Source organism: Cuculus canorus, chromosome 12 (assembly GCF_017976375.1).
Source record: "Cuculus canorus isolate bCucCan1 chromosome 12, bCucCan1.pri, whole genome shotgun sequence".
In the NCBI taxonomy this organism is placed as follows: Eukaryota; Metazoa; Chordata; class Aves; order Cuculiformes; family Cuculidae; genus Cuculus; species Cuculus canorus.
Genome location: NC_071412.1, coordinates 17,549,553 through 17,564,688, shown reverse-complemented (window position 1 = coordinate 17,564,688; position 15,136 = coordinate 17,549,553). Strand labels below are relative to the sequence as shown.

The 15,136-nt window shown below is 51.0% G+C and overlaps 1 protein-coding gene across 9 annotated transcripts in view; it reads right to left on the bottom strand.

The window, feature by feature from the left end:
• PPCDC (phosphopantothenoylcysteine decarboxylase) overlaps window positions 1-14,491 on the bottom strand; it is a 29,642-nt gene extending 15,151 nt beyond the window's left edge. For 2 of the 9 annotated variants that reach the window (XR_008451861.1, XR_008451862.1), the window contains exons 1-5: window positions 13,445-14,358; window positions 13,122-13,296; window positions 9,340-9,435; window positions 7,666-7,794; window positions 5,346-5,514 (exon numbers count right to left, since the gene is read on the bottom strand). Coding sequence is in view for 7 of the 9 variants with exons in the window: in XM_054077637.1 (XP_053933612.1) it covers window positions 5,317-5,514; window positions 7,666-7,794; window positions 9,340-9,435; window positions 13,122-13,274 (576 nt within the window). In the remaining 2 variants the exon portion in view is untranslated. Of the gene's footprint in view, window positions 1-3; window positions 5,225-5,273; window positions 5,515-7,665; window positions 7,795-9,339; window positions 9,436-13,121; window positions 13,297-13,444; window positions 14,359-14,397 lie in introns of those variants that run through there. The other 7 variants (XM_054077635.1, XM_054077633.1, XM_054077636.1 and 4 more) reach the window with 7 other exon arrangements.
• Between the last annotated feature and the right edge of the window lie 645 nt (window positions 14,492-15,136).

Below are 15,136 nucleotides of genomic sequence, written 5' to 3'. Positions count from 1 at the left end.
AGGGCAAGAGCAAAACCACACAGCAAAATTCAGGCCCCGCAGAGACGGCGTGAGGCACGTGCTTCCCCTGTCCCACCTCCTCGCTCCTCCACATGCTGCACCGCTGTGGAAAATTAGGTGTACAACAGTAGTAAGGCACGGCAAAACTCACCGAGTATCCCCGCGCGCGTTCCTCATGACTCAGCCAACAGAAAGCAGAGGATCTGCTCATCCACCTGGTTCTGCAGGGGTTTTGTGGCACGGCTGAATGCCATCAGGGGAGGGGAGCGAGAAGAGTATTCGTGCTAACTTTGTTTGGCTCAGAAGTGTAAGCAGGAGCACAAGCTCCTCAGACAGTTAATGGAGAGAGGCAGGAAACCTCAAAAGGCAACTCATACGACCTTAATAAGCACCTCACATTCTGAATCATCTCCAGAGGTATCTGCACCTGCCCCTTGACCGCACCTTAGCACACACAGCCCTGGGGGCAAGGCCATCAAAGCGGCCTAGGAAGTGTGTGCGGAGCAAAATGCCCTATTCCACCTCCTTTCTCCACTGTCAACACCCTGTGTGTGTTCAGTACCCTTCTGAAACGGCCTTTGCTTAGCAAAAAGATGTTGAATTTATACCAAGACTCTGCAGTTAGAGCCACGCTAGGGAAAGCCGACCTGGATTCACACCAGCTTGACCCATGGGAGAAGGCGAGAAGGCTGAGTGCTGGACAGAAGGAAATGTAATAGCTTTTCCTGCTGGACCAATCAGCTGCCATGAACATCTAATCTACACTGTGCTGTCGTTTCCCTCTGAAACACTTTTTAAACCTGGGTTCAGCGTTTTCAGGCCAAAGATCATTAAATCATCTTGTCCAACCTCATGTACCGAACTCAGCACTCAGTCCATTCACTCCTGTAATTTGTTTGAGGCTGAGGAAAGGAACTTCTCCCACTGGCATTTTTCTCCATTGGAAGACTGAAAAGTTGGAGTCTCTATTGATCTTTTGTCCTGCTGGCTAATTGCTCTTATAATTCAAAATACATGCCTTATAGTTCACCAGAAAGTAGTTCTAGGAGGTTTTGTTTTCCTCCTTTTCCCTGGTCTGCTTCCAGTTGGGTTAGCGAGCGCACGGATGAACTGTTAAACAGCAGGAACAGGACAGGAACAACTTAGGGCCATGGTTTAGAGAGTGTTAGGAATGGTTGGACTCGATGACCCAGTGGGTCCCTTCCAACCCAGTGATTCTATGATTCTATGAACTTAAGGGCAGGCAAGAGGTGGGTGGAATGGGAAAAGCCATCCTGATGAGGAGGGAGAGGTGCTCTCTGGGGGCAGAACCTGCCCAAACCCTCAGTTTGCCAATGTAGATGAGCCACCTGAGCCTTGTCTGGGGCAGAAGGTGTAACTGGATGTGACTGAGGATTTGTGATGAAGAACGGTACTTTCGGAAGGTGAAGAAAACTGGGTTGCCCTGCGAAGGAAGACTCATTCTCCACCACACCTTTTCCAGACCTGCAAATCCCCAGAGGTCTAAAGAATCCTATTGACAAGCCTCAGGAAGATTTGCGCCCTTCCAATCTCAAAGTGAGGAGCAGCAGCCTACAGGTCCTGCCGAACAACAAATGCCCTGAATGCCTCTGCCCGGTTTGGCAGAGCTACACCCTTCACGAGCATTTCCAAGGCCTTTGTCCTCCACCACTGACTTCCTCAACACCTTTGCCAGTTCACAGCTGGATTCTAGGTTCAGCAGAGCAAAGTCTTGCTAAGCAGCCTGTCTTATGGCACAGCTCAGGCCTACAGGGAGGAATCTCCCAGTGTGCCAGGCTCCAGAGCCAAGGATGATGAAGACACCAACAGCTTGGAAACGTTTTTCCAAAGGCAAATTGCTGCAGGACCACATGGGGCACAGAACCTCTCAAAGCTCTCTTTATATCATGGCACACAGATACCATCAAGGCCAGCACCCAGTAGCTTACATTTAACTGTCCAATCAAGAAAACATTTTAATTGTCAATTTAATTCGTTATTTTAACTGTCTTTTAACGGGAGTCTATGTCTAAAAGCACCCATTTACTAAGAAAAATGAATCAGGTAAAGCCTGTAAAAGTAGGAACTCAGTGGGAGTCAGGATCTGGCCCATTTCAGGTGAGCGCAGCCGCAGGAGTGGAGGAAGATAAATCCCTTTTATAGCGAGACAAACCACAATGCCAACAGACAAAACTGGTGCAAACTGAATCTCCTTTCTTCTACACCAGATGTGTGAGCTTTGCTACCTGCTGGGCAAACCCCTTTGAGGATGAAACCCACAAACCCGAAATGAGCGTGGAAGAAGCAGCTGTGGGGTGAGAGGCCTGAAAAACAGAAGGGAAAGGAGGAAAAAGTCTGTCCTGGGTCTTCAGAGATGTGGAAGGCATTTCTGCTGTGCTGGTTTGGAGTGGGATAGAGTTAATTTTCTTCATAGTAGCTAGGATGGGGACGAGGTTTGGGAGTGTGCTGGAAAAAGCACTGATAACACAGGGATGTTCTAGTGAATGCTGAGCAGGGCTCGTGCAGAGTTGAGGGTTTTTCTGCTTCTCAGCACACGCACCAGTGAGGAGACTGGGGGTGCACAAGGACATGAGAGGGGACCCAGCCAGGACAGGTGATCCCAGTGACCCAAGGGATATCCATGGAAATGGTTTAGGTTGGAAGGGACCTCAAAGTCCACCCAGTCCCACCCCCTGCCATGGGCAGGGACACCTCCCACTGGATCAGGTTGCTCCAAGTCCCATCCAACCTGGCCTGGAACACCTCCAGGGATGGGGCAGCCACCACTGCTCTGGATAACCTGGGCCAGGGCCTCCCCACCCTCACAGGAAAACATTTCTTCCTAAGATCTCATCTCAATCTCCCCTCTTTCAGCTTAAAATCGTTCCCCTTCACCCTCTCCCTGCACTCCCTGATCAAGAGCCCCTCCTCAGCTTCCCTGGATCCCCTTTCAGTGCTGGGAGGCTGCTCTGAGGTCTCCCTGGAGCCTTCTCTTCTCCAGGCTGAACAATATCCCATATGCTATACTGTCATGGTTAACGATAAAACCGGGGAAAGACTGGAGCGGAGAAGCTGCTGCTCAGGGCCTGTCTGGGCATCGGCCGGTTGGTGGTGAGCAATTGCGTTCATTTGCATCACTTGTCTTTCTTGGGTTTCATTTCTCTCTCTTTGCTATTTTCCTTTTCCTTGCAATTTATTTCCACTGTCAAACTGTCTTTATCTCAACCTACGACTTTTCTTACTCTTGCCCTTCCAATTCGCTCACCCCCTCCCACTGTGGAGCAGCGAGTAAGCGGCTCTGTGGTGCTCAGTCACCAGTTGGAGTTAAACCACAACTACTGTTTTGCCATAATTTTCCTACATTCTGCTTTGCCAGCCGAAAGATCTTGTTGTGAATTGACTCACCAACACAAGGGGAGTCGTGTTGGATGTGGCTACCACCGCCGCAGCCGTCTGTACCTTCCCTCTCCTAGAAGCTCCGTTAGGAGTTTGTTCTCCCAATAGAGCAGCTGAGCTGGATACAAACCAGCTCCCAAATGACACTGGTGTACTCCTGATCAAAGCCGGTTTACTTTGCCGTTTTGAGCTACAAACCACAGTTATTCACGTGCTGCTTCTCACATGGCTCACACATCCCCGTCACGAGGGCAGCAACCCCCTGGAAAGGGGCAGAGCAGGAGACGGTGGGAATCACATTCCCCATCCAACTCTAATTCCATTTGTACTGGTGAGTCAACTCAGGCAGCCCTTGAGCATCTCAGATCCCCATCTGTGAAACAGGGATGGCAACAGCTCCGCCTCAGGAGCAGGAACTCACATGAGTAAGCACTCAGCTGCACACTACAGGAATGGAGATCTTATATAGGTCCAAAAACAGATGAAGGGGAAAAATAAAGCTACATCAGACGGCCTTTCCACTTCTGCCAAAATGTCTGCACAGAATGACCTCTTTTGGGCGTTCTCCCTTAACATTATTACAAGTACGTAAGAAATTGGATCTAATCAGGTCTAAAATCCCAGTGGAAGTATAACCGTCCGGGATATTTCAACTGATGCCTGAGTTACTTGACTACACCTACCTAACTGTAAACATTTCTTAGTCTTGAGCTACAAGAAAACACTCTCTAGAAGCACTGCACCTGCTTAAGAAATCAGAAACTAAATCACCCCTAGAGTTTAACGACGAAGAACTTTTTAAGGCCACAGACTGTATTGAACTAAGCAGTTAAAATCCTGCTAGAGTTGGGGTGGTTAAACAAAAGTACGAGTGCGCTGCTGTGCAGGTGGTAACAGATCTGCTCTTACAGCTAGAACGGGACAGCATCTTACAGACAATTTGTCTAAGAAAATTTAGATTAAAAAGCAAATCCATTCACCCAAACTGCTTGTATAAAAACCTTCTCAAACCCTCCCAAAAGTCAAAATCCCTCCAGTTAAAGCAGCTCCTAAAATACAATCGAGATCGTTTCAGTAGAATTTCTTAGCATTGCAAGTTAAGTCTTCTGGAACTGAGCGTGACAACCTTCCCTACTCGCCTCCTTCACCTCCCAAACAAGTCTGATGTCAAAACCCCAAATCAAAACTCAATTGGGAAGTTGGAAAGTAACCCAGGCAACACAGCACAACAAATGTTAACCGCGTGTCCAGCTACACCCTCAGCCACATCTGCAACGCGCTTACTCTCACTGTCTGCTCGCGGGGATGAGATACGATCCCCCTGCTATAGATGAGAAACTGAGGCAGGATGAAAACAGGCCACAGTCACAACAGAGGGCGAGGTGAGGGGACACAAATCCTAGGCTGATAATGCTCACCGCAAAGCCTCCCTTCTCATTGATCTTTCCCCTTGAAGGAGTATTTCCTTTAAATAGCAGAACTATCTAACGCCTCGTTTGAAAGCCTGGCTTGGATGGGCTCTTAAGGACTACTTAAAAATTAATGTACAAGAATGGTAAATATCAGCCAGCACGGAGCAAAGCCAGGGTTTGTTTCTACAGCCCCTGACAGTGAGCATTTGCTCCCCAGAGTCCAACATCTTGAAGTGCACATGGCAAAAGGATACCTGTCCCTTCGGATCAGAGCAGCACTTGCGCATGATAGAATCACAGAATGGTTTGAGTTGGAAGGGACCTCAAAGCCCATCCAGTCCCACCCCTGCCATGGGCAGGGACACCTCCCCCTGGATCAGGTTGCTCCAAGCCCCATCCAACCTGGCCTTGAACACCTCCAGGGATGGGGCAGCCACCACTGCTCTGAGCAACCTGGGCCAGGGCCTCCCCACCCTCATAGGGAAATATTTCTTCCCAAGATCTCATCTCAATCTCTCCTCATGCAAAAGGACTGACCTTCATCTCCGCACACAAGTTTCTTCACCACGCAGGGGATTTCCGTGTAGCCAAAGCCTTTCAGCTGCTCCACCTGCTGAGCCGTGATGGGATGTTCCCACATGGCCGTGTTCATAGCTGGGCAGAAGAGCAGAGGTTTGCTCAGATCCCAAGCGCGGATGACACAAGTCTGCAAGAGAAGCCAAGAGGTTCAGCTCGGAGAGGGATTGTCTTTCCTTGTTCCTTCTCATCACTTTGCTGTATCACTTTCCCTGACTGCGTGTCCCAAAAGCCTTCATCTGTCAGTGCAGCTGGGCTGAGCCGCAGGCAGATCCTTGGTTGATTTGTATCCCATTCCAGCAAAGCTCAGGCCTGACAGGAAAGAAAGACAAGGGAGGCTATAAAGAGGATAAATCCCATCCTACCCTAGCTTGGAGCCAAGCAAGCTGGAGCAAACCAAGCTGGAACACGAGGCATGCAGGCTGCCAGCCTATGGGGAAATCGAGGGAGATTGAGGGGGAACACGGATTCTATCGGCTGCAGAGAAATCCCCGGCAACACTTCTGATGAGCCAGCTTTCGGGATAAACACAAAAAGTTGGCAAGTGAGATTTCTTAAATGATATGCCAACTGGATCCATAGCTCCTTCCCAAGGGAAGCGTTGCTGCTTTCAGAATACAAATAACACAGACACATCTGAGCTGTTGCAGAAGATGCTGGTAGATTACAAACTATTCAGCAGCTCCCGTGTGCTACAGGGAATCATAGTGGACCCCTCAGGAACGCAGAGCTTCCTGATAACCCAGTATCACCTCATCTCTTTAAAAAGATAAATGCTGGTTGCTCTTCATGCCATGTCCATCAGATTCCCTAAGCCAAGCAGTGTTCAAACCATGAAAAGGGAGCTTCCCAGGCAGCGACAGCCCAAACAGTCTTTGCTCAGCTCTAACAAGAACCCTGCCCATCCTTTTTTATGCCCTGTGGTTTGAACCCTTCCCAGCACAAGAAAGTCTGCTAGGATCTGTTCTAACTTGCCAGCCGGCACCTCCAGCGCTTGCTGTCCTTTGCTGGAGCCATTTCTTACCTCCACGAGGCACCCCGCAAAGGCTGGCAGGAGTCTGTGAAGCTGTGCGTCTCTAACACCCTTCCTGAGCTCTTCCCTCTGTGACCACCACCACATCGATAGCACCAAGGAGACCCAGAAGGACAAGGCGCTCCTTGTCCCTCCCACAGCTCCTCCTGGCTTCTCTCAGATCTCCAACGAGCTGCTCGCACAGACGAGGGCTGTTGCTTTGGGTGTAATTTGTTCATTTATACACACTCCCTCTTGCCTGAACAACTGAGTTGGCCACGCAGGACTCCTTGGCCAAAGCTGGAGTGCTGCCTTCCATTCCTAGTTTTGGGCTCCTTGAATTACTGATGCATCACAGCAACATTTGCAGATCTGCAGCTTCCTGGTAGGTCTTCCGTGTGGGTAATGCTTACGACTTCTCTTAACGAAGACCTAATGCCTGGACACCAAGCGTTCACCATCACCCAACAGAGAAGCAGACTCTCTTGTATCACAGAATCATGGAATGGTTTGAGTTGGAAGGGACCTCAAAGCCCATCCAGTCCCATCCCCTGCCATGGGCAGGGACACCTCCCACTGGTTCAGGTTGCTCCAAGCCCCATCCAGCCTGGCCTTGAACACCTCCAGGGATGGAGCAGCCACCACTTCTGCAGGCAAATACACTTCCCAAAGAACCTTTTAGCCAGAGCACTTTTAACACCAGAAAAACAAGCCTTAACAAGCAAAATCCCCTCTAGCTGAAAATGGAGGGCAACTTAAGCGGGAGCATGTTCAAATTTCTGTACTGTTAGGTGATGGAGGAGGTGAGGAAGCAGGAAGTAAACAGTTTTTATCTGATCTCACAGGTGTCTTTCCAGATTGCATCTCAAAAATGCAGAGAGGAACTCAGAAGTGAGTGCAAGTGTGTTTGTGTATGCGTGTGTGTGTGTACATGCATGACGGAGAGAGGGTGGAGGTAGACAGAGAGAAATACAACCCATCAGAAAGAGCAGGAAAGGCACAGAGCAGGGGCTGGGGAATAACAGAAGAGACTGACAGAGCCAAGGAGTGGAAAGCGATGCAGGTCAGGGAAGGAAAAAACCATGGTTTGAGAAGGAACAAGGGAACAATGCTGGAGGAAGAGAGAGAGGAGCATATGAAGTGGGAGCAGAACATGCAAATCTCACTGTTCTCGGTGCTGCAGAAGCACAAGAGTTTCCATGAAAGAAAGGTCAAACAGTCTGGTGCTGGGAGGTGAGAGAACTCTCAGGCAGAGCGCCAGTTACTCACCAGCAGGTTGTCACAGATGCCGTTGGCAAGCTTTGCCAGCGTGTTTGCGTCAAGAGGTGCCACCAACATGAGGTCAGCCCAGCGCCTGAGCTCAATGTGCAGGACGGGGTCCGAGCGGCCCTTCCACAGCTGTGAACGAGACAAGATGCAGAGCAGTGAACCCTTACAACGAATGCTGGGAGCAACAGCCACTTTATCAATCCCACATTAGTAACCATCACATAGAGTTAAGGGGGAAAAAAATTACTCTTGCATCAAGCAAGATCCAACCGTGCAGGGAACCGGGGACTGCAGCTGCAGTGCTCCTTTTGCTGATTCCACCCCCTCATCCAGTGCAGGCTGTGTTTAACGATGTTTAGGGAGCACAGTTAACGGACTGAACCAATGTGCTCGCTGCTCTACAAATGGGGATCCTTTCCCCACAGAGATCACGTACACGTCCAACAACCGCAGATTTCAACTCACAGGAAAGAGCTTTCCCCATACACTTCCCATTCACATCATTGCTCAGCTGCAGAGTTACCTGCAGGCTGGTGAAAATCCTTTCACATCTGCCCATGGCAGGGGTTGGAACTGGATGGGCTTTAAGGTCCTTTCCAACCCAAATCATTTCATGAAACCCTTTAAGTACAGGAGGGAACAGTCCCGTTGGCTTTCTCTAGGATGGATCAGGTTTAGCCAGCTGGGTGCTTCCCTCCTCTCCAGGGTCTTAAGTGAATATTTCTATTTTTCCTAAAGCTCTGTGTTGCTCAGGAGGGTCGTGGTCTGTTCTTAAGAGAGCAGTTAACTGGGAAAGCATCAAGAGAAGCAGCAAAGAGCACCAGGTGCCTAATCCCCAGAGGACCCACACAACCACAGGCCAGCAAGAGCTGCATCAGGGCCACAAACCGCTTCTTCTCTGAGTCATTCAAAACCACAACAAAAAGATGGCATCCAAAAGCTGGTGCTCCCTGACGCCTTTCCCAGCTCCTCCACTCACTTCTATTTTTTTTCTAGAAGCACTGAATATTGTATTTTTATTTTCAGAGTAAGATATTTCACAAGCAGTTGCTGAGCAGGCTCATTTCCCACCCTTCCGTGTGTTATAAAGGGCTCCATTCCTGCTTTCCAGTGTGCCCACAGACCTCGAAGCCTGACCTGCACTTCTTCCCCACAGAGGATTCCTCGCAAACAGCTTTGCCTGGAACTGTAGCACCCTGGGACCCAGAAATCGATCTCCTAGACGAGCCAGAAAGCTTCTTGGGCATTGTCCCAGGATGGATCATAAATAGTGTGGCCAGCAGGGTGAGGGGAGTTCTCCTCTCCCTCTGCTCTGCCCCAGTGAGGCCTTTTCTTGGAGCCTCGTGTCCAGTTCCGGACCCCTCAGCTCAAGAAAGACAAGGAACAACTGGAGAGAGTCCAGCAGAGGCCAAGGAGATGATGAGGAGACTGGTGCATCTTTCTCAGGAGAGGCTGAGAGGGGTCAACCACTATTCCAAAGCACATGTTAATAGAGCAAACAAGTGAGTCTTGGCACAGGATAAAAAAATAAATGGATGTGGTCTCTTGCAACGAAACTCAGAGGAACACTTGTGTCTTTCTGAAGTGTGATCCAGTGGATGGCAAAACTACTTGAATCGCAAAACATGTGGCTAGCAGGGACAGGACAGAAGCCCCTGGAGAAGAACAACTCACCTGCCACTCATCTTCATCACCGTAGAGGGTGACAGGAATCTCCTGAGCATTGTAGAAATGCTTTGCTCTCTCAGTAGTGACCACCTTCACTTCAAGCTAATCAGGAAAGAAAGACAGACCCATGGTTAGACTCGTGGCGAATCCTGCCAAGCTGAGTAGAGGAGGAGGGCTTGAAGAGCAAAGATTTTGAAAGCGATGTGGATTCTCAGAGGACTTGCCCCAATTCACAGCCGAAAGAGCAGGACACCGCAGGTGCTCACAGGAGCTGACGGCTCATTCCATGTCACCCTGAAACTGGTGATCCGTCACAGTTCATAGCAGGAAAGCAGAGAGGAGTGTGGGTGAGCATGAGACACCGTTCTGCACGGAGCTTCAGAGAGAAAACAAGCAGCAAATCAAAGCTCTGTGAAAGCTGCCCTTCCATCTCAAACTACACCTGCCAAAGGGAGCAGGAGGGCAGGCTGAGAGCTGGGCTTGTTCAGCTGCGAGAGGAGAAGGCTCCGGGGAGACCTTAGAGCAACTTCCACTACTGAAAGGGGCTCCAGGAAAGCTGGGGAGGGGCTCTGGATCAGAGAGTGCAGGGAGAGGATGAGGGGGAAGAGTTTTAAGCTGAAAGAGGGGAGATTGAGATGACATCTTAGGAAAAAATGTTTTCCTGTGAGGGTGAGGAGGCCCTGGCCCAGGTTGCCCAGAGCAGTGGTGGCTGCCCCATCCCTGGAGATGTTCGAGGCCAGGCTGGATGGAGCTTGGAGCAACCTGATCCAGTGGGAGGTGTCCCTGCCCATGGCAGGGGATTGGAACTGGATGAGTTTTGAAATCCCTTCCAAGTCAAACCATACCATGATTCCACGATCTTGCCTCAGTGGAATCCCTTTGCCACCACCTCGAGGACTGCCGCGGGGTGGCACACCTACATAGCACTCGCAGGATCACTCTTCCACGCTCAGAGCCAAGAGGAAGCTCTTTGCCAAGAGCAAACACAGTGCTGAGTAATCAAAAGGACTCCTGAGGGTCAAGGTGGCCAAGTTGGGGCTCAGTGCAAAGCCTACCGATGGGGAGGAGCACATCCGAGAAAGGGAACGGAGCTGGGAAATGTTCTGGAGCCCAGGAGTTCTGGGAGCAGCTGATAGACCTGGGGCTGTTTGTGCTGGAGAAGAGGAGGCTGAGGGGAGACCTCATCGCTCTCTACAGCTCCGGAAAGGAGGTTGTAGTGAAGCGGATGCTGGTCTCTGCTCTCAAGTAGCAAGTGATAGGACAAGAGGAAACGGCCTCAAATTGCGCCATGGGAGGTTTGGATCAGATATTAGGAAAAATTCCTTACTGAAAGAGTGGTGAAGCACCGGCAGAGGCTGCCCAGGGCAGTGGTGGAGTCTCCATCCCTGTAGACATGGCACTCCAGGACATGGTTTAGTGGGCAGGGTGGTGTTGGGCTGACAGTTGGACTGTATGGCCTTAGAGGTCTTTTCCAACCTTAATGATTCTATGATTCTATGAAAAGACTGTTATTGTGGAAGATGCACCTCAGGCCACCGACTACAATAAAAAACCAACTCTTTGTCGTTTTGCTACTTTCAATCTCAGTCCGCTCCTTCAAGCAGTTCACAGTGCAGAGTTCACCCACTGCAGAGCTCTGTTAGCCCAACAGAGGGATGGGGAGAAAACAGCCTCACCAACAACTCCTTCCCGCTAGAAGACTGTGGCCTGAGGTACCAAACTGATAAAGCACTCTGTAAGCTCTTGCTAAAGCTGAAAACCTCCAACCTCCACAAAGCTCAACAGCGGCGGTTGAAGTGACAAAACCTATCTCTCCGTCACTATCTCAGTGACTAGGAATGGAGCTGTGTTAATTATCTACACCTTACATGACCAGAATAACAGCTGGGGAGCCATGGAAAATCCCAGCCTTGGTATATCACGGTCTTCACCAATTCTTCCCATATCCTGAAGAAGAAGTAATGGGAAATGCATCTGCACACAGCACCAGTATTTGGTACCACACATTTGGTTCTCCGCCTCTTCCCACCGCCTGCTGGTTTTCAGGTGACCCCCGCTCAGAACCACAGCTTCCAGGGCTTCCAAACATGAAGATCACGTTCACAACAATCACCCACATTGTTCCCACCTTAACCTCACCTCACAGGAAGATGTTCGGAGCCAAGCAGCGACACCCACAAAGGTGCTAACGCTGCTCTGAGGGGTTCGGGGAGGTGTCAAACTCGCAGCCTGCAAAATACACAGCGATTCTGAAGAGCAAGGCACAGTGTCAGCGGGCACGTCTGTGCTCTGAAACACCACGAGCACACCAGGTCTGCATGAGAAGTCTTTCACAGTCGTGACTGTCAGCGGTATTTTAATCTTACAGCTGTAAGTAAAAAATATTCAAGGACTCTGAGGGGCGCTGACTCCAAAAAGTTGCTCTGTTAGTTAAATATTCTCCCTAACTAAAGTTTCTTGCTGGGATGGGCTCCTGGTTCCATTGTTCTGAGCAAGTCCTTCCAGTCCCTCCAGCTTTGCTGGAAAGGAATCGGTGTTCTCAAGACCACTTTAGCCTACACAGTTCTTCCTCCTGTTTACCTGGCGCTCTCTCTATTTGCCTGTGGTTCTGTCTCTGCTTACACAGTGCACTCAGCGCGGCCACACTCAGGCTCCTTCCCTGCAGACAGTTTAGACTCAATAGAATTCCTTCCAACAAACTTCAGTGCAACGCTGCTCTCTGGTGTTCAGGCGATGCTGTTGGTCTCTGTCAGAGGACTCTGCCGTCACAGTCACCTCAAGCTAAGGGCATGTGTACGATTTTATCATAGCTTCCCCAGTTTTGACAGCAAAATCTCTACACACAGATAGTAACAAGCGCTGCAGGTGAGCACAAGCCACTCCTCTGTTAAACGGCACCGTACCTGGCAGGGCCACCAGGAAATGATTTAAACCTCCAACTCCAGACAACGCCCTGTAGCCTTGAGAGTAACACATTTCACCTCCAGAAACACTCACTGTCTCCTTTCTTTATGCCTAGCCAATGTTGTGATTTTTTGTCACTGTATTCCTGCCAGGCCACTCGAAATCCAGAAGGAATTGGCCAAGGACAACACAACAAGCAGAAGAGTCGCCCACAGCATCCTCTCATGGACACCACATGCTTTTTCCTTACAGCAAGGGTAGTAACAACCTGGAAGGTGTAAATCAATGCTGCACACACATTCTAGACCTCCCAAGAGGTTAAACAAAAGGCAGGAATAGGTGCTTATACCAGGAGGAGATGTACAAGTTCAATGAGGGCAAAACCACCCTGCCAATGGTTCAGGTTGGAAGGGACCTCAAAGACCATCCAGTTCCCATCCCCTGTCACGGGCAGGGACACCTCCCACTGGATCAGGTTGCTCCAAGCCCCATCCAACCTGGCCTTGAACACCTCCAGGGATGGGGCAGCCACCACTGCTCTGGGCAACCTGGGCCAGGGCCTCCCCACCCTCACAGCAAAACATTTCTCCCTAAGATGTCATCTTAATCTCTCCTCTTTCAGCTGAAAACCATTGCCCCTCATCCTGTCCCTGCACTCCCTGACCAAGAGCCCCTCCTGGAGCTCTTCCCAGTACTGGAGGCTTCTTTAAGGTCTCCCTGGAGCTTTCCCTTCTCCAGGCTGAACAACCCCCAACAAATGTTTAAACTGAACAGCTCAAAGCCAGAGGAATTTTTCATTTCAACAGATGGCATCAGACCTTTCCTCAAAATGAGGAACGGGGTAACATCCAGTTTTTGAGGCTTCCACCAGTGGATTTACTCACCCCAGGGATTTTTAGCAACTCGTTGATGAGGAGAGGCAGCTTCAGGGCAGCCACACTTCCCGTCACACCCACCAGGATATGGCGCTTTCTCTGTGGCACAGGTGAGCTCTCTTCTGCTGGAAACACGGATTCTGGCGGCGAGGAGGGCTCCATGCTTCAATCATCTGAACAAACTCTACAATCATAGGAAAAAAAAATCCACTTGATTAACGGTGCCTCCGAGGGAGGTTAGCAGAGCAGGGCTCCAACAGCCCTGTATTCCCAAGGACACAGATTTAAGCTTGGACAAAGTCATTCAGTCCAATGAAGATGCTTTGAGCAACCTGATCCAGCGGGAGGTGTCCCTGCCCATGGCAGGGTGGGTTGGAACTGGAAGGTCTTTAAGGTCTGCTGGGTGCTAAGGTGGGAGACAGTGTCCAAGGCTTCACTGACGTGCAGGCAGACAGCACACAAAGCCTCTCCCTCACCGGCTGAGCTGGTCACCTGGTTACAGAAGGAGATCGGGTTGGCAGGAATAATTGGATGGCCAGGGACTGCAGCAGGCTGCTTCCATGCTTCATGCATTTAGCTTCCAGTATCTGAATGCGACCTACAAGAAAGCTGAGGAGGGACTTTTTACAAGGGCATGGAGTTAGAGGATGACACGGAATGGCTTTAAATTGGAATGGCGAAGATTTTGATCAGATTTTAGGAAGAAATTCTTCATGATGGGGGTGGTGAGACACTATCCCAGGTTGCCCAGAGCAGTGGTGGCTGCCCCATCCCTGGAGGTGTTCGAGGCCAGGTTGGATGGGGCTTGGAGCCCCTGATCCAGCGGGAGGTGTCCCTGCCCATGGCAGGGGATGGAACTGGATGGGCTTTAAGGTCCCTTCCCACCCAAACCATTCCATGATGCTATGATATGTAAGCGCACCCCCTTGCTCCTGCCACTGCTTTTCCACTGCTCCCCAATAGACGTTTCTTAAAAGGTCAAGGTTTCTAGGGCTTCCTTTAGCTTCATCCTAAAGGAAGAAGTGAGCACATTTCCCTCCCCGATTCCATCCAGAACTGGATGGCTTTAAGGTCCCTTCCAGCCCAAACCACTCCATGACTCTATGACCTGCAACTAATTAAGATTAATGCAAGGAAAACACCCACTGCACTACTAATTACTAGGCAACGATTAATCCAGAGGTTTCCCCTGTGAGAGAAGGTGGGATTTTCCAATGGGCAGCGTTAGGAAGGGGCTGCCAGTGACAAAGAGAACGAAGGGGCAACAGCGAGCCCTTGCGCTTACCCCACCCCGTCCCGAGAGCAGCGGCGACTGCGAGCCGAGCGCTGCGGGAACCGGACGGGGCGGGACTCGAACCCGCGACCCCGGCAGCGGCGCCCGGAAGGGGAAGGGAACGATGGGAACGGGAGGGTGAATGGGGGGAATGCAGGGACGTGGGCGGGTTGGGAAGGGGTGGAGGGCAGGGGGGCTGAACAGGGAGCTGGATCCATGGATGGAGGGCAGGGGGGGATGCAGAGGGAGCTGGATCCATGGATGGAGGGAAGGGGGGACTGCAGAGGGAGTTGGATCCATGGATGGAGGGAAGGGGGGCTGCACAGGGAGCTGGATCCATGGATGGAGGGTAGGGGAGGGTGCAGAGGGAGCTGGATCCATGGATGGAGGGCAGGGGGGAGTGGCTGAACGTGAGCCAGCAGTGGCCCAGGTGGACAGAAGCATCCTGGCTTGGATCAGCCATGGGGTGGCCAGCAGGAGCAGGGAAGGGATCATCCCCCTGTACCTGGAGCTGGTGCAGCTGCACCTCAAATCCTGGGTTCAGTTTTGGGCCCCTCAGTACAAGAAAGACCTTGAGGGGCTGGAGCACGTCCGGAGAAGGGAATGGAGCTGGGAAGGGGCTGGAGCCCAGGGGTTCTGGGAGCGGCTGAGGGACCTGGGGCTGTTTGTGCTGGAGAAGAGGAGGCTGAGGGGAGACCTCATCGCTCTCAGCATCTCCCGGAAAGGAGGTTGGGGTACGGTGGGTGCTGGG